This window comes from Camelus dromedarius, chromosome 19, assembly GCF_036321535.1.
Source record: "Camelus dromedarius isolate mCamDro1 chromosome 19, mCamDro1.pat, whole genome shotgun sequence".
In the NCBI taxonomy this organism is placed as follows: Eukaryota; Metazoa; Chordata; class Mammalia; order Artiodactyla; family Camelidae; genus Camelus; species Camelus dromedarius.
In genome coordinates, this window is record NC_087454.1 from 21,040,845 (window position 1) to 21,058,646 (window position 17,802).

A 17,802-nucleotide genomic window follows, 5' to 3' on the forward strand; every position below is an offset into this window, starting at 1 on the left:
TCAAAAATATTCATTAAGCATAGAGATACCTTTCTGGTCTCCCCAGGATTGGAAGCTCCTCACACTGATAACCAATTAAGATAGAGGAGCTCGGTGTCATTAGGTGCTGGGCAGAACACTTTCATAAAGTTGTGTTACACCACTCAAAAATCATTTACCTGCAGAATCACTGACAGCAGCTTAGGCAAATGGAAACTAGGCTGGGGAAAAAAAGAAAAAACAGCCCTAGAAGGTATGTGGTCTTAGAAGAACTAGGCAGATCGTGTATCACACATCCTGCTGTCCTCACTGAACACTGTCCCTGGTCTGTTCTGACCAGTAGGTCTCCCTTCCTATGTGGGGTTGACATTGCCAATGGAGGGCGTGTAAGCAAAGAACACAGACAGCATTCAGAAGCACAGGCCTTAAGAGGAATTAGTGACGGGATTATCAGAAGAAATCGAGATTGAGAATTACCTGGAGAGGAGGATTTCCTGTAAACAAAGAGAAGGGAAAAAAAATCCTAGAGAGAGAATTCTCAAAAAAATAAAATGCTGCAAAAAATGTTCAAAAGGATAAGATAGAAGAAAGCGTTACTGTGTTTTATAATTAGTGAGGCACCAATAACCTTCAATGGAACTTAGAGTGTTAAAGGTAGAAGCTGTATTTCAGAAGAGTAAAGAGTGAATTGAAATGAAAAAATGAAGGCAGCAGGTGTAAGCAGGCTTTCAGGAATCTGGGCAGTGAAAACAGGAGAAAAGAAGAGGCTCTCCCTTGAGAGAAAAGCAACACTAAGGGGAAACTGCTTTTAAGCTGGGAAAGACCTTCACAAGCTTCTGAGTCAAGTGAAAGTCTTAGGAGAAGTTGAAGATAAAAAGGAGAAGAAAGGAGAAATTGCCCCCAGAATGATTACTGGAATCCAAAAAAACAAAGAGATTGTCAGACATAGCAATGAAAAGAGAAACCCTTTTTCAGATACGAGAGTGAAGTCAGGAAGGTTTGGGGTGAGAAAGAGGGGAATGAGGAAGTTCAAGTTGTGTGGCTTCAACGAACTCAGTTTAGAACAAAGCAAGATCTTCTGCTAAAAAGGAAATGGAAAAATATGTATTTGGTAACTGAGGCAAGCAAGATCAAAGTGGTCTGTACATACATTCTGATTTATTTAGCGTAGCGCTCCATGGCCAATATCACGGATTGTGCAAGATGAAACAGATATGTTTCTCATCTTCAAGAAATGTAAAACCTGGGTGAAGTGACAGGGAAACAATCCACTGTAATGTCAGGAAGGATAAAATCAACTTTGTAATGCTTGGGCACACAAGAAGAGAAAATTCTAACAGTCTATAGAGAGTTCATGATGAAGTTGATAAAGTTGATAGTTGATACAAGTAGCCAACAAAGAAATTCATAATTCAGAATATCCAGTGTGTGTGAACAATAGAGAGGAGATAAACTTTGAGACCAAAAGTTTATCTGGAATTCCTTTAAAATTACTGATTAGCCACACCATAAATATATATAGACACACTACTTCATTGAGTGGGAGAAGGGTACAATAGAATTTTTTTTTCTTCTTCACTTCCCTAAGGGAACACAGTCTTTAATGGGTATGTAAGGTGGGATTATGATGGCAGTTGACCGGGAGAGGCAGAATTATTTGAGTTATGCATTACCAAATATGCTGAAATGCCCTCAGGGCAGCTCTACCCATAAATGTAATAGTAAATTGTAAATCAAAGGCTCAATCTATTATTAGCTGGTCAAACCCCTGATACTCCAGTAGAGAGTTTATGGTGAGCTGCTATGAAGCCTGAGAACCCAAGCAAGGTAAGAACGAGCCAGAGGTCATTCTTACTACTAAGTCCATAGGCTGTGCTATTTCCATTGCACTACATTCCTTATTCAGGTACCCAGAAAACTTTATTTCTACACCTTTAACATCCCTGTAATGATAAGATGCACAAAACGTCAAAATAGCTTAAGAATTTTACTATAACTTTGGTGCCAGGACATACCTCCTTCCCTGTCTCTTAAAAAGAAATTAGTGGTCTCATATGTCACAAGCAAGGAATGGCATACAGACTACCTGTAGGAAGAGACAGCAGGATCAACCAAGAAGGGAAATAAATAACCCACAACCTGTGAATCTCCCTTGTCAATGGCCTCTGATACATCGTAAATAAATTGAAGCATCTGATTGGTCCAGTTAGAAGCTTTGCTGAGTCATTTTCTGGGCTTAGTGCCAATGTCTGTGGTGGAAGGATCTGGGCTTCTCGGGCTTGTCAGAGAAACTACACATTTCTGGGGAGACAACTAATAAAGGGAGAGGTTGTGCCCTGGTTCCTTTCTCCCACGTTTTTGCTTCTGTGTTCTACTTGTATGCATTTCAAAAAATAAGGTGGGGCATTTGAATTTTTCTCCTCCTGTCTGACTTTCAACCAAGAGCCCACCTAATATAGATACAGGGTTTTCTGTGATTTTTTCCCTCAAACTCATATTTTGCATCCCTCTTCCTCTTTCCCTCCCCATTCTCAAGGAAGTAAGAGGCGTTGGATGTGGTGTACATGGTCGTTTATTGACGGTGTTAAAAAAAAATCATTCCCCAATTTACCTGACAATTAAAACAGCTCTTCAATTGTTATTTTGGTGACTTTATTATTTTTTATTGAAATATAATAACCTACAACACTATGTTAGTTTCAAGTGTACAACATAATGATTCAATATTTCTGTACATACAAATAAATCACCGTGGTAAGTCTTTACCATCTGTCACCACACAAAATTACTACATTATTATCGACTATATTCCCCACACTGTACATTTCATTCCTGTGACTCATTTATTTTGTAACTGGAGATTTGTACCTCTGAATCCCCCTCATCTACTTCACTCATTCCCCCTACCCCCATCCCCTTTGGCAACCACCTGTTTGTTCTTTGTATCTATGAGTCTTTCTGCTTTGTGACTGCTTGCTCATTTGTTTTTTAGATTCCACATATATGTGAAATCATACAGTGTTGTCTTTCTCTATCTTATTTCTCTTGGCATGATACCCACTAGGTCCATCCATGTTGTCGCTAATGGTACGATTTTATTTCTTTTTCATAGCTGAGTATTATTCCATTGTGTATATACATACACCACATCTTCTTTATTCATTCACCTATCAGTAGATACTTATGTTGTTTCCATATTTGGCTACTGTAAACACTGCAATAAACATAGGGGTCCATATAGCTTTTCAATTTTTGTTTTCTTTGGAAAAATACCCAAAAGTGAAATTGCTGGATCATATAATATTCTATGTTTAAATTTTTGAGGAATCTTCATATTGTTTTCCATGGTGGCTGCACTAACTTACATCCCCACCAACAGGGCATGAGGGTTTCCCCTTTCTCCACATCCTCACCTTCACTTGTTATTTGTTGTCTTTTTGCCTTTTGCTCTTCTTTTTCAAGATTGTTCTGGCTATTTGGAGTCCTGTGTTTCCATACAAATCTGTTTTAGCCATTTAATTAGGATTGGAATTATCTTTTATTTTCTTTAAAAATTTTATTACATTCCCTTAAATATCTGGACCTGGAGCTTTTCGTTGATAAATTTCTCTATTTCCTCCTTTGTAAATAATTCTATGTAGATACTCTAACTCTATAATGGTTGTTCTGGGTATGTCATATTTTTCAAGAGAATTATTCTATTAATCCAAATTTTCTAATTTATTTTCATAAAATTGAATGAAACAGTCTCTTCTGACTTTGCCTCTGTTCCTATATTAGTTTGTCTTTGTCATTTTTTATTTTCTTTATTTGCAACTTTTCTATTTTTTTGATAAGGTTTGCCAGTAGTTTATTTATTTTCCTGAAAAATTTTAAAGGTTCTGAATTTATGCATTCTACTGTTTTTCAGTTTTCTAACTCTTTAATTTCTACTTTTATCCTTACTTTCTACCCCTGCTTTCATTTGCTTAATTTTGTTTCCTTTTCACTTAATTCACTTGGTTTCATTCCTTCCTTTCATTGATATAAGTAATTAAGATCTTGAATTCTCCTCTGAACACTGCTTTAGTTATATGCCAAATATCTCATATATGTGTATAAAATGTCTATACAAGATTGCTTATAATAGCAAAAGACTTCCAATCACCTAACTACCCGTCAATAAAAGGAGACAAGCTAAATGAAATATGGTACTTCTGTAAAACAGAATACACTATGATCATATATTTCTAAAGTTTAAAAAGTAAAGTTCAGAACAGGGAACTTAGGGAGCTGCTATTTGTGAAAATAGGGAGTGAGAATATATACCCATGCATACGCTTAAGCATATATATAAGTTTCTCTGGAAGGATAAAGATAACGCAAGGGCTATTGACAAACCATGGGGAAGAGCGGGAGTGAGACTTTCCTCTGTATACCATTTTGTGCCTTTTGAATTTTAAACCACATTGACGTATTGCCTATCCACATGAATTCTATCTTTAAAAAAGAGAATAGTGCAAGGGTAAGTGGATACAGGGAGTATAGGGGACTCTTTTGAGGAGATTTGTTGTAAAGTTGGGCCAAGTCCACCTGTACCTAGCTCTGAGACCCAGGCAAGTTAGTGTTTCTAATCTCCGTTTTCTCATTCTTAGAACTGGGATAGTAATACTCATTACGTTGGATTATCTTAAGGATAAAGTAAGACAATATCTGGCTGGCCCTTAGCACAGCGGTAGCACACAGACAGCACTCAGTGAACGATGTTTGCTGATACTGAATTATTACAACTCATAAACGTTCTTATTCTCAGCATTTCTTAGGACCAGCAGATGGCATCAGACTCAAGTAAATGGATGCTCCTTTCACTGAGCACCCAAAACGGAATCTTCCTCATTCCCCAGTCCTTTTCCTCCCAAATTCTGGCACTTCCACATTTCCTCCTCTTGAGTCCCGACTGCCGCGTGGAAGGCATGTGGCTGGCCCACGCGGCTGGGGCATAAAGGACTTGAAGTTCAATGCCATTCCCACACTGGGCAGGGCAGATGGGGTGGGAAGCTGTTTGTGGCTCCAAAGTAATCTATGAGAGTTTCCTAAGGTTCTTCCTCTCCATTCATATCTCCTTTGGAAAGAGTAGCACAGGACTGAGTGGGAAAGACACTGAAGGTAAGTGACAAGGAGAGGGGGAAATTAATGGGCAGAAGACAAATGGCGGTGGGCAGCAGGAGAGGAGAGTGAAAAGAACTAGAACTCTGGACCAACCAGAGTCACTCATCTGTGGTTACAGGGCAGACCACACCTGTGGGATTTGTAGACGACTCTGTCAGGGAACATTTTTCTTCATTCCTGAAATAAGGCTTACCCAGGAGTTCCCATGATACAACAAACTTTGATGGCCTCTTAAAATCCTAAGGTCTGCCGCATCTCCCTACACTGCCCATCCCAGCTGTCACTGATTAGCTGTGTGATTTCAGGCCACTTTCCCTCTCTGTAAAATAAGATTTGCCAGCTACACTATGTTTAAGATATCTTCCAAGTTTAGAGTATTATGAGTCTGTGGGTGTAATTGTACTGAGGCTATCATAGAATTTTAACAGGTCTTCTCCCATGAGGACTATAGTTTCCGTAAGGTTGGGAGATACAGAGATTATTATTCCTAATTTACAAGTAAAGGAGGGACATTTGGTGGGGAGGGGAAGGAGTCAGGCCAGGCTTCTCCCTCTTCCAATGCATTTCACCCTCAGTGAAATTTGAGAGATAAACAGGTGTGGAGCCATAGGGCAGCAGCAGGATGAATGAGGCAAAGATTTATTTGCATAGGAAACTCCCTTTTCTGGCCTCACCCTGCTCCCAACAGTTGCCAGGCAGAAAAAAAAAAAAATCCAACAAAAGTCCTGGCTAGTTCATTGCCAGCCTGGAAAGTACCTGCTACTTCCAGGAAAGAGAAAGTTTCAGTTTCCTAGAATAGGAAACTTCAAATGTAAAACCCTTCCAGCAACCAGTAATATGTACAGCTTTGGATTTTCAGTGAATTACACGTGTAGGGAGGATTGAGAATGAGGACTGCGGAGGAAGGAGATTTATTCGTTTATTCAACAAACATGTATTTATTGTCCATTATGAATCGAGTCCTGTGCCAGGTGTAGATATAAAGCTTAATGAGATACATAGCCTCCCCTCAGTCCCGGAGCTCCCGGCCTGGTGGAAGGACCGAGGTCCACGGTGGCGGGTGGAGAGAGGAACAAGGACTGTGAAAGAGGGAAATCCCAGGAGCAGAGCGACAGGAGCACATGGAAAAGGCACTTTTTCCAGACTGAGAAGATAAGGGAAGGCTTCCTGGAAGACCTACATCCTGAGGTGAATCTTAAAGAACCAGGGTAAATCCAAGAGTGTGGTTCAGGGAGTCCCAGGAAACACGACATGCAGAGGACAAAGGCCTCAGCAGGGCAGGAGGTTTGCTGTGGATGGAGCTTAATCCAGCAAGAAACGGGAAGACAAATGGGCTAGAAAACGTGTCTCTGAGGAAGATCTGAGCAGAAAGGGGTGAAGACGCTGGAAGGATTTTATAGAAGTGACATCATCCAATGTGTCTTCCAGAAAGAAGAACGACTTTGTGAAGACTGGCTGGAACAGGGGAACCAAGAATCGGGAAACCCCTTTGGAGATGAGATCATCAAAGGCTCCAAATGAAAGTGATAACACTGGGCCTCGGGAGAAGGTGATGGATTCAGAGCTATTCAGAGCTTCAGGTAAAAGAGTTTTACTTGACCTGATTACAAGGTAGATCATGACACAAGATGCAATGTAATTTATGGGTCAAGGGTGTGGACTCTGGGGTCAGCACTGGATTCAGATTCCAACTCCACCACTGTGTAACCTTGGGAGAGTTATTTCATCTCTTTGAGACTCAAGTTCTCTCATCCATAAAATGGGGATAACAATAACCAGTCTCAAAGGGTTGACGATAAGGATTAAATGAGAATACATGAAAAACGCTTAGCGTAGCTCCTGCTCATATTAAAACTGTAAGTAGTAGCTATTATCAATGTTTTATTAATACTGTTAATTAGGGAACTGCGCTCTGCCCCTCCACACCTTAGCTCCCCTCAAAATATCAGACCCTGATGCGAATGGGGAAAGATACAGAAAGGCAACTTCATGAATATTTATGTCATACTGGTTAATATGTATCTCAAACAACAATTAAAAGACTGATAAGACAGACAGCAAAATAGTAACCGTGGTTTTCTCTGGGAAATGAAACAGTGGGCAGTTTTACTTTTCTCCTTCCTACTTTTCTGTATTGTCTTCATTTTCTATATAAATGTGTGCTATCTGTATAATAAGGGAAAATACGTAAAATATATTTATTACGCCACAATACACTACTCAGCACCAGGCAAAACTGTTCATCAAGGAAACAAGATTCCTGGCAAAAGTACCCGTGGCCTAAATCTCCATTGTGACCCCAGCTCCAAAAACAGCTCCCCAGGGGAGCTCCCCCAGGGAAACTCAAAGCAGGAGCTACTCGGGGTCACTCAGATGGTCACGAGAAGGGTCCAGTGTCTCCGGGCTCTCAGTCCTCCAGCTCTGCTGCACCAGGGAGCAGAGGTCCTGCCCCTCCGGGAGCCGGCCGTGCTCCTGCAGCTCCCCCTGCCTCAGCACCAGGATCTGGTCGGCGCTCTGAACCGTCTGCAGCCGGTGAGCGATCACCAGCACCGTGCGGTCCCCGCGGGACCTCCAGTCCTGCAGCTGAACGGGGAGGATCACAACCTCAGAAAGATAAGAAAGGGATGGGCACCGCATCCCCGCTGGGCACCATCTCTGGTGGCTGAGGGTCAAGATGGCAGGAAATGAGAGACGACAGGAAAGAGCAGGAGAGGAAGCTCTGCGCTGCTCTGCTCTCTCAGCTGGGCTGCCACAGCTGGAGGATGAGGAGAGGGCTGTGGAGGAATCAGGGCGTCCCCACACCACGGGAGTCTCCATTCCATCCCCACCCTAAGAAGGCACAGATACTCTTCCCACTAGTGGCCCGTTCATCCTCCACTGCCCAGTTCTGCACAGGCTGACCCTCAGGTCCCGCCGTCCCCGCCCCTCCCAGCCAGTACTCACGGCCTGCTCACACTCCACGTCCAAGGCACTGGTGGCTTCATCCAGGATAAGGACCTGTGGGTCCCGCACGAGGGCCCGGGCAATGGCCAGACGTTGCTTCTGTCCCACAGCCAACTGGCTCCCTTTCTCCCCAACATCTGAAGAAAATGAGAAATGCCTTTCCTCAAACACTGGTGACCATGACAATGTCCTCCCCATAGGCAGGGACCAGGGCACAACTGGTGTTTCCACAGAAACCAGTTAGGAGGATGAGTGCCTGGTGGAGGGAGGGAGGTGGCCAGCGGGGAGACCTCTGGGGCTGGCCATGTCCAGGGAGCATCACTTCTGCCCTGCTCTCCGGGAACAAAGACTCCGGATCAGGACAGATGGCTAAAGGACTCAGGAGGTTGGGGAAGGAAAGGGAGATGGGAGGTGAGAAGAGGCAACAGCAAACACTGAGTTACAGTGACACAGCCCCGGCCCCAAGAATAAGCTCGTCTGTCCTTTGACTGAGGTACCTGTAGAGAGTCCATGCTCCATTTCTTTTATGAACTCATCTGCTCTGGCAGCCTGGGCAGCAGCCATCACCTTATCATCACTGCAGCTCTTCAGCCCGTAAGCAATGTTGTCCCTCACGGAACCCGAGAACAGCACAGGCTCCTGCCCAACCAAAACCACCTGTGCCGAGGGGATGGGAGCAGAGGACTGTGTGGAAACCCCCACAGCAGGGGCCCTCCTTTCCTCCCCGCCTACCTGCCCCAGAACCGAGTCCTTGCGTGTCTCCGCCTGACCCCTCTCCCGTGCCCTCTCTGCACATCCTTCCTCTCCAATCTCCTATCCCTCGTCTTCCTCCCCACCCACCTGCTGGTGCAGGTAGTGGTGTTCATACTGGGAGATGGGCACCCCGTCCAGCAGCACCTGCCCCCCAGTGGGCTGGTACAGGTTCTGCAGCAGGGCAGCCACCGTGCTCTTCCCAGACCCATTGGGCCCCACCAGTGCGGTCATCTGACCAGGACGTAGGGTGAACGTCAGACCCTAGAAAAGCCAGAAAAGAGTTAGGAGCCTGCCTCTTCTCTGTCCCCTCACCCCATTCTTTCTATCAGAGGCAAATCATCTACAAGCCATGATGCCTGGTCACACAGGAGCCAGGGGCCCAGGTTCCCTCCCTGGGGCCTGTCAGGCACCTTGAGCACTGGTTGGTTGGGGTGACTGGGATATGCAAAGGAGACGTCTTGGAATTCCACCAGCCCCTGCAGAGTGGGCGGGGCCAGTGTCCCAGGGGGAGGCAGGTTTGGCTTTCTGTCCAGGTAGTAGAAAACCTTCTCTGCAGCCCCCACGTTGCTCAGCATATCCCCAAACATGTATACCACGGTCTGCAAAACAGGAGGGCAGGGGTCAGCTAATCATACATAGCTCCACCAGAAAGCAATTTCTCAACTCCTCATGCGCCCTCTGCCACTCTGCACTCCAGCCATGCCTCTCCCCTTATCCAAAAAAAGATTCTCTACCTTTAAATGTGTGATCTGATGGAATTTAAAAGCAGCACCAATATCCTATTATTCCAACTTGTAACACAAAGGATATAAAGGACCGAGACGTCCATACTCCCCTCAACACCGTGACTTGCACCCCAGACCTTTCCAGTTACTGCTCTGTGTTACGCACACAGCTGGTCTGGCCTGATTAGACAGGGAACCCCTTAAAGTCGGTGCTGTGCCCACCTCATCTTTGTGGCCCCCAGAGTGCCTCACGCACTCTCCCCACAAAAGACACTTAACAAATCTCTACGAAAACTCTAAAATAAAGCCCAAGATGCAGAAACTATTTTTGAAAACTGGTAAATACAGGGAAAGAACTAAATGCTCATTCTGCCTTTCCTAATCAAACTGTCCCACTGAGTAACCAAACAGCAGAGGAGGAGGAGGCACCTCCCTTGAGAGAAGTCTCCCAGCTAATAAATGAAGGAACGACGGCTGTCACCGTTTGCTACCCCCAGTCACTGAATGGATCTTGGCTCTGAGCATTATTGGATGAAGCCACCACAGATGTAGATGAGAGACAGGAAGAGACAGATGTAATATATGCACTCTTATTACTTATATGAGACGTGAAAATTTGACTGCTGACTGCATTTGATGAACTTTAGAAATTATTATTAATTTTTCAGGTGTGATAATGGCTTTGCAGTTACATATTTTTTAATGTTTATATTTAGAGATATATATTTACAGATGAAACCATATCTGGATTTGCTTCAAAATAATATGGGTTGGGGGTTAAGTGGGTGAGGATACAGATGAAACAAGGCTGGCCATCAGTTATAATTGTTAAAACAGATGCTGGGTACCTGCGGGTTCATTATATATTATATATGGCTATGTTTCAGATTCTCCACAACAAATGAATTGGGGTTATTTTGGCTTGGTTTTTTTTTTTAAGGGAAATAAACAGAAGCCAAAGGGGAAAGAGAGCATGCACAGGTCCTGACTCACATGCATATAGGAGCCCACGTCCTCCTGGTAGAGCAGAAAGGAGAGCAGCCCGCCCCGGGTGAGGTCCCCGGCCAGGATCTGCTGCAGCCCACAGTTCAGCAAGAGCACCTGCATTGCCAAGTGCAGCGTCTGGAAGGGAGAAGAAAGGGGAACCTGAGAACTTTCATTCTTTGTCCTCCCTGTTCCTACAACACAGAGCAGCAGGGACCCCAGGACCAGCTGTAGGATCAGGACCAACCTGCCCCCTCCCTGGCCCCTTCCCCCAGCCACTCAGCCTTCTCACCCTCCTTAAGAGCAGGTAGAGGGCCCGTTCCAGGTCTCGTCGCCACCACAGATGCTTGCATCGTTCAAGGGCCTCCTTATAGCGACAGACTTCTTGCTCCTCGGCCCCAAAACTGCGCACGGTCTGAAGCCCTCCAACTGCCTCCCGCACCACCTGCCCTGCTTTCGCCACTGCATCCTGGATCTCCTGAAGCACTGCCTGCAGAAGTGGAGCAGGGGACGGAAGGGGTTGACTCGGCAGAAGACAGCAGACCCATGTCTCACTCTAGCCCTTGGGATGCTCCCCCAAACCACCGGGAAATGTCAAACTCTCCTCTTTCCCTCTTTCCTACACTTCTTTCCAGAAGGGATCATGAAAGTCAAGGAGGCAGCGAACAAAACACGACTGAGCTCTCAGTATGAGGTAGTGTAGGATATGTGCTATTTTTTTTAACCATCATTTGAGGTGACTCACACCACCCCCAGTGTCTGAATGAAGAAATAGAGGTGGTTTTCCCAAGGAGACACAGCTAGTTAACAGACGGTGGAGATGTAACTCAAAATGGATCAAATGCCTAAACACGAGAGCTAAAACCATCAAACTCTGAGAAGAAAACATGGGGGGAAAGATTCATGAGACTAGACCAGAAATGATTTCCTGGATGTGACACCAAAAGCACATACAACAAAAGAAAAAAAAAAAAACAGATAAATTGGACCTCATCAAAATTAAAAACTTTTGTGCATCAAAGGATTCTATCAACAGAGTGAGAAGGAAAATCACAGAACAGGAGAAAACATCTGCGAATCATGTATGAGTTAAAAGGTTAATACCCAGAATATATAAAGAATTCCTACAACTCAACAATTAAAAACAACCCGATTTAAAAATGAGCAAAGGACTTGAATAGATATTTCTCCAAAAAAGATACTAAACTTGTCAACAAACACATGAAAAGATGCTCAACATCACTAATCAATCAGGAAAAGCAAATCAAAACCATATGAGAGATCAGCTCAATCATTAGGATGGCTATTATTTTTTAAAGTGGTATGAATATATGATGGAATATTATTCAGCCATAAAAGAAGGAAATCTTGCCACTTGCAACAACATGGACCTTGAGACCATTATGCTAAGTGAAATATGTCAGACAGGAAAAGACAAAAACTGTATGATTCATTTATATGTGGAAATCTAAACAAACAAAACAAAGCAAAAAACATAAAACTCAAAGAAGAAATCAAATTTGCATTTGCCAGAGGCAAGGGTAGGAGTTGGGAGAATTGGAAGAAGGTGGTCAAAAGGTACAAACTTCCACTTATAAGATAAATAAGCACTGGGGATATAATTTAAAAACTATAAAAAGGAACAGAAGATAACAAATCTTCTATTGACAAGGATGTGGAGAAACTGAAACCCTTGTGTACTGCTGGTAGGAATGTAAAACGGTACTCTCTCTCTCTCTATCTCTCTCTCATACTCACACACACACAGACACATATCTGCATAAAGTCCCAGGGGCAGGTGGACCTTCTAAAATCAGAGCTGCTACTTAAGGGCTGTGAAGAGAAGGCCTGTAGGGGAGCTTTATTCTTCCCCAGGGGCCCCCTAACATCCACACCCACCTGACGGCGGGCATTGTACACCTTCTCAGCCGCTATTGTGAGAGGCAGCTCGAGCAGAGAGAGGAGGGTGAGTCGAGGAGACAGGCTGAGCATGAAGCCGTACAGTCCCAGAACTTTCACCAGGCTTCGCAGAAACACATTGGCATTAAGAGGAAGCCAGCAACTCATCAGTTTGGTATCCGAGCTCAGCCGCGAATTCAGCTCCCCTGGGAAGGACAGAGCAGGTGAGGAAACTGTGTGTTGTAATGTAGAACCCCCTCGTGGGTCGCACAGTCCCCTCCTCACTTGCAGAGAGTCAGATGGAGGCTGCCTCACTACATCGTCCCCAAAGAGAGAAAATGCAAGTGCCCTGCCAGCGATGCAGGCCGGACAGGCTGGGTGCAGGTGGAGGGCAGCTGAGGGGCAAGGAACGCCAAGGAGAACCCCAGATCTGGACTCCAGGCCCCACCTGTCTTAGTCTCCTGGAAGAAAGTGAGGTCCTGGCGCAAGAGGGAGGAGAAAAGCTGCTCCCGGATCCGCAGGTTGATTCTGGACATGGTGAGGGTGAAGGCGCTTCCTCGGCAGCCAGCAGACAGTGAGCTGCGGGGAGAGGATGAAGGAGAGAGAGATGCAGAAGAGAGAGGAAGGGGAGAAGCAAGGAGAAAGCACAGAATGAAAAGAAATACAAAGTTGCAGGAAGTATACCATGAGAGCAGAAGAGAAAACAAATAAGAGAGAGGGAGAGACACCAGGCAGGAATAAAGGGAGGACATGGTGAGTTAGTTATGGGAACAAAATCATAGCATGAACAGATTCACCAGTATTTATGGAGCTCACTCTGCATTAGACACAAGGGAACAGTACGACAGAAATGGAAAGATGTTGTGAAGAGGAATAGACTATGACTTGCTTCTGACCAGACCTCCCTCAGTGTTATCTATCCCTCCAGCCTCCCCCTCCGTCTTGGTCCCTTTCCTGCCTGCCCCTAGTGTCCTTCTCCCTCCTCCCACATACTTCCTTGTGGGAACAGCAGCAATGAACCCTCTGCCCTCCCACTCTCCAAAGCCCTGCGATCATCTTATTCCCCCTCTTTATTGTCCTTGGGGCTGGAGAATTCCCATTAGACCAAGCAAATATTTACAGTAAAACTTAAGCGGAAAATGTGAAAACAGAGAAACAGGAATTTTACAAAACATGGGCTTCTAACACAAATCTAGTGACTGCATTTAGAAGGCTGTTGGGATAGTCAGACCTAGAATGAAGAGAGTTTGGCCTTTGGTGACCACAGTGAGAATGGAGAGAAAGGAGCCACAGGAAAACATTTTGATTGTGGACAACACAGGGCTAGTGTCTGAACATGAGAAAGGCATGGACCATGCTGGTGCTTGGAGCCTTGGATACTAATGGGTTCATGATGGGAATAAGAAAGGGGAGCCACTTTCAAGGAGATCACAAGGGAGTGGGGTGCAGGTAGAGCTCTGGGAAGATGGAGTCTGAGATAACAATGGGTTATCCAATGGGAATGTCATGGAGGCCAGTAGATGACAAGGCTGGAGCTGGGCATGGAAACTTGGATCTGGGAATCACCTGCAGAGATGAGCTGGGTTAGCTCAACAGGGCAAATGCTCTTAATGATCAAAGAACTGAGTCATGAGGAAAGTCCATAATTAAGGATCCAGAAGAGGACAGTTCACCACTGGGAAGCAGGAAGGGAGTTCATAAAAGCTAATGGAAGAAATAGATCAATTGTAAGAGATTGTTCAGATGCCAAATGCTACAGAGACACAAAGAGAACTGAGTGCTGATTTTTTTTTTTTTAAGCAGTAGCTTGATCAGTAAGAAGTTCACTTTTAAGTGATTAGTGTCAGCAAAGAGTAGCAAGTATGGAATAATGGAGAATTGGTTTTTGAGGGATTCCAAATGAAGGATGACCATAACAAAGGAGCAGTATCAAGCAGCCCGCTGGGGTTGGGGTAAGGCAGTGAGGTTCTTGCTAGCCTGAGAATGGGCACCTCCTTACATTTTGCACCCTAGGTGCCTCGCTCACCTTATCCTAGTCCCTGCCCTATCAAGCAATTAGTTCATTTGTTTGTTTGTAGACAGCGGACTCCTGGGTACGTCTGAAAAAGGAGGGGAAAGTAAACCAAGTGGAAAAGTGTAAAGACATTGGAAAGAAAGGTGACAAGCCGCAGAGTAAGACCTTCCAGGGCTGACAAGATGAGTTAGGGAAGAAGAATCAGGAAGAAGAAACATGTCCACCCTGACAACAGGATAACTGTGGAAACAAACACAGTGAGAGGTAGGAGACAGAAAAGAGAAATGGAGTTTCATGGAGATAAACACGTTGAGAGGCAACTCAGAGACATTCCATTTGACACATAAACACCTTTTGTACTATATTCACTCATACCTGTAACTTTAATAACGTAATATAAACTTTGAGGGTGTTGGAGCTACGTGGTGAATGAAGGAATAAATGAGTGGATGTAAGAAATAAAACAGTGAATAAATAAATATATGCAGATTTTAGTTTAAGTATTTTGTGTTTTGTGCACCAAAGGGTCTGAAAACAGAGTTGGGAAAGTGAGGGCCTCCATAAAAACTGAGGCCCCACAAACCGCCCATCACCTACCTGCCAACAGAGAAGAGACACATGAAAAAGATGGCACTGACAAAGGCATCCGGGTCAAAATCACCTCCCAGGATGTCAATCACACGACCAGAATAGTAAGGGATTAATGTCTCACCTGCAAGAGGCAGGAAGGACAGCAGATGAAAGTGCTGGTGCCAAGGGCCTTTTCCCACCTCCAGCTCACAGCGCCCTCTCCTGACTCACCCAACACGGCAAGGACCAGGAAGAAGAAGGCGGCAGCCAGGAGAGGCAGGTCTGGCCTGGAGAGCTGCAGCAACCTCCACATAAAGGCTCTGTTGTTCTCCTGGTCCCGCTCCCTCTCCTGGGGTCCTGGGGCACCCAACACAGCCCACACCGCCCAGCTCAGTCCTGCAGCCCCGGAGCCCAGCAGCAGCCAGCTCCAAGAGGCCGAAGCCACTCTGGCCGGGGGAGCACTCAAGGCCCCTGGGACGAGGGCCCTCAGGGAGAGAAACAGGGGGGTCACCAGGCAGAAGGGGGGCAGCAGTGCTCCCACAAATCCCAGCAGCCCCCCCAGCCTTAGCAGCCACCAAAGCCCTCCAAGTCGCAAGGCGCCCTCCAGCCACAGGCCTAGAAGCCCTGGGGGAAGCAGGGCCCCCAGAGGCCCCCGCAGTAGCCAGAGTAAGGCCGAGTCCGCCAGCAGCAGGGAAGCCCAGGGTCTCAGGTCAGAGAGCCGCATGGCGAAATCTGTGGGTAGAAAGTGAGAAATTACAGAGTTGGGGTCCCAGCCCTTGTCTCTGTCCTCCCCACTCCCACTCTGCCCAACGCATCCACCGGCTTCTCAGTTTGTTTACCCAATGCCGCCCCGAAAGATGCCCTGAGTACCCCGTGCTCACCAGTACCTCCCTCCTAGGACCCAAGGCATTCGGCCTGACGGAGGGAGCTGGGAAGCCTGACACATCTGCAGCCTCATCCTTTAAAAAAAGTTGCCAGGGCCCCCTCCCCCACACCCCGCTCCCACCAGCCGCCCCGAGTTCCAAAGGGCCGGGCGGTCGGTGCCCTGCTCCTCTGCTTCCCGAGGTCCAGAGGGACAGGAAGCGGGGGGGGCGCAGAGTGGGCGGTGGCTGGGCTGCGTCCGTGTCAGCGCTCCAGGTTTCCACCCGCACGAACTCACCAGCGGCGCTCCTGGGCTGCAGCTCTGGGGGGTCTTTCCTCTAAGCGCTGGGGCTGAGCTCTGAAATGCCGCGCGCGGTCTCAGCTTGGTTTCCCCTCTGCGGGCTGGCGAGGCTCTCCCAGGCAGCGCCTCCCTCCGCTTTCGCTTTCGCTTTCGCTTCCCTACCCGGGGCCTTGTTCTGGGCCCGGCGGCCAGCAGGGGGCGCGCGACCCCCGCAGACCTCCCGACAGACGCCCGACTCCTGCTCCCCTGGCCAGGGCGAGGTTGGTCTCCCACCATCAGCAATAGCTACTCTGTCATAGGAAACTATTGCGATTTTTTAAATTGCCTCTAAGTAAAGTGAAGCTGTTTCACAGTTTAGGATGCTCTGTAATTGGAGAACCAATGGATTTTCTTACCTCAAATTCTTACTGCCTCAGCTCTGAACCTATTTTGGAATTGGCCCTCTTCCCCCATCCAAGCTCCAGTTGTAGCATCTTGTGGGGAGCGCGGAGAGGGAGCCATATTCCGAGTGAGAAGTACTCAGGACTTCTAAGTGGAAGGCCCAGTCGCTCTCACCAGGACCTACATGCGTTTCCTCTTAATAGATTATGAGCTGAGAAGGCCCTCACCCCATGTCTGCATTTGTCTTTCTCAACACAGCTCCTTGAGCAGAAAATGTATTCAGGTAACTCTAAATTTGTGGTCCAAATTACGTTGGGAGCACCTTCCTCGTATGAGGGGAGTGAATTTTGTTTCTTGGCCTATTTTAACACTGATTAGTGAGGTAATCAGGTTTGCATGGGTCCTGCCTAACCCAGAGTCTCTCCGTGGACCGTGCAGATTGGTTTCCTCCAGAAACAACTCTTCAGGTTGAAACTACCTCCCAGACTCAGAATACCCCTCGAGGGAGGACTGCTTGGATTCCAGTCCACCCTTTTGAAATGTTACCGGTATGACTACCAATGAGTCACTTCAAATTGAAAGTGGGAAGTGGGAGATTAGAAGTTAGGGGCTTACTAAAATTTCTCCAACCCTGTCCACTCTGGAACCTTAAGGATCTCTAAGGAGAAAAGCTCCACACTCAGCGGCTTCCTACTCACAAGCTCTTCTTTTGACTGCCTCTCCTTAGAGAGGGTGTAGCACCCTGCTCCCTCCAGCGGTCCCAGCGTGATTCGGAAAATCTCATTACGTCTCTCACCTTTCTATCCGGGTCACTTTTTCCTCACATTACCACTTCAGCGGGCCCTCCTTATCTCCTCTTCCACTTCAATCCTGGTCTTGTCATCTTTCAATTGAGTGTGACACATCATGAAATTGAAGCCCTAGTGTCTGTCTTTACCTTTAATATCCAATCTCTCCCCAGTGTTATTTGAGGTAAATGGGACCGTGTTTACAATTACTGCACACATGGGAACCAGAAGCTTTTCCATCCTACTCTACAAAGTCAAAAACAGTGTTTCTAAGTGCCCTACTCCCAAATAACCATTAACAACTGATTATACAGGCGTCTCCAGGCTGTGTTCCCATAGAAAGGGCTCTAACCTAAATTAAACTGCACAGAACTGTTCACAGACCGTGTTGAGCCTTCCTGAGGTCCTGGAGAGGTGAGCGTGGAAGGAAAACCCAGGAGAGATTTTGGGTGAGGC

General features: G+C 46.2%; 1 protein-coding gene across 1 annotated transcript; it reads right to left on the reverse strand.

The window, feature by feature from the left end:
* Positions 1-6,032: 6,032 nt before the first annotated feature.
* On the reverse strand, positions 6,033-16,326 carry TAP2 (transporter 2, ATP binding cassette subfamily B member). The gene is made up of 12 exons (XM_010994587.3): positions 16,175-16,326; positions 15,247-15,747; positions 15,043-15,157; positions 12,880-13,010; positions 12,432-12,637; positions 10,825-11,022; positions 10,542-10,670; positions 9,234-9,422; positions 8,911-9,084; positions 8,568-8,727; positions 8,071-8,207; positions 6,033-7,710 (listed from the first exon to the last, which is right to left on the reverse strand). Exons 2-12 carry the CDS (start codon positions 15,737-15,739, stop codon positions 7,483-7,485), a joined length of 2,160 nt encoding a protein of 719 aa, XP_010992889.3. The 5' UTR covers positions 15,740-15,747; positions 16,175-16,326; the 3' UTR covers positions 6,033-7,482.
* Between the last annotated feature and the right edge of the window lie 1,476 nt (positions 16,327-17,802).

Coding starts and splice junctions, on each gene's coding strand:
- TAP2 (XM_010994587.3), bottom strand. CDS start 15,739: ATGCGGCTCTCTGACCTGAGACCCTGGGCTTCCCTGCTGCTGGCGGAC. Junction 13,011..15,042: donor TGTCTCTTCTCTGTTGGCAG/GTAGGTGATGGG, acceptor CTCTCCCCGCAG/CTCACTGTCTGCTGGCTGCC. Junction 10,671..10,824: donor TCTACCTGCTCTTAAGGAGG/GTGAGAAGGCTG, acceptor TCTCCCTTCCAG/ACGCTGCACTTGGCAATGCA.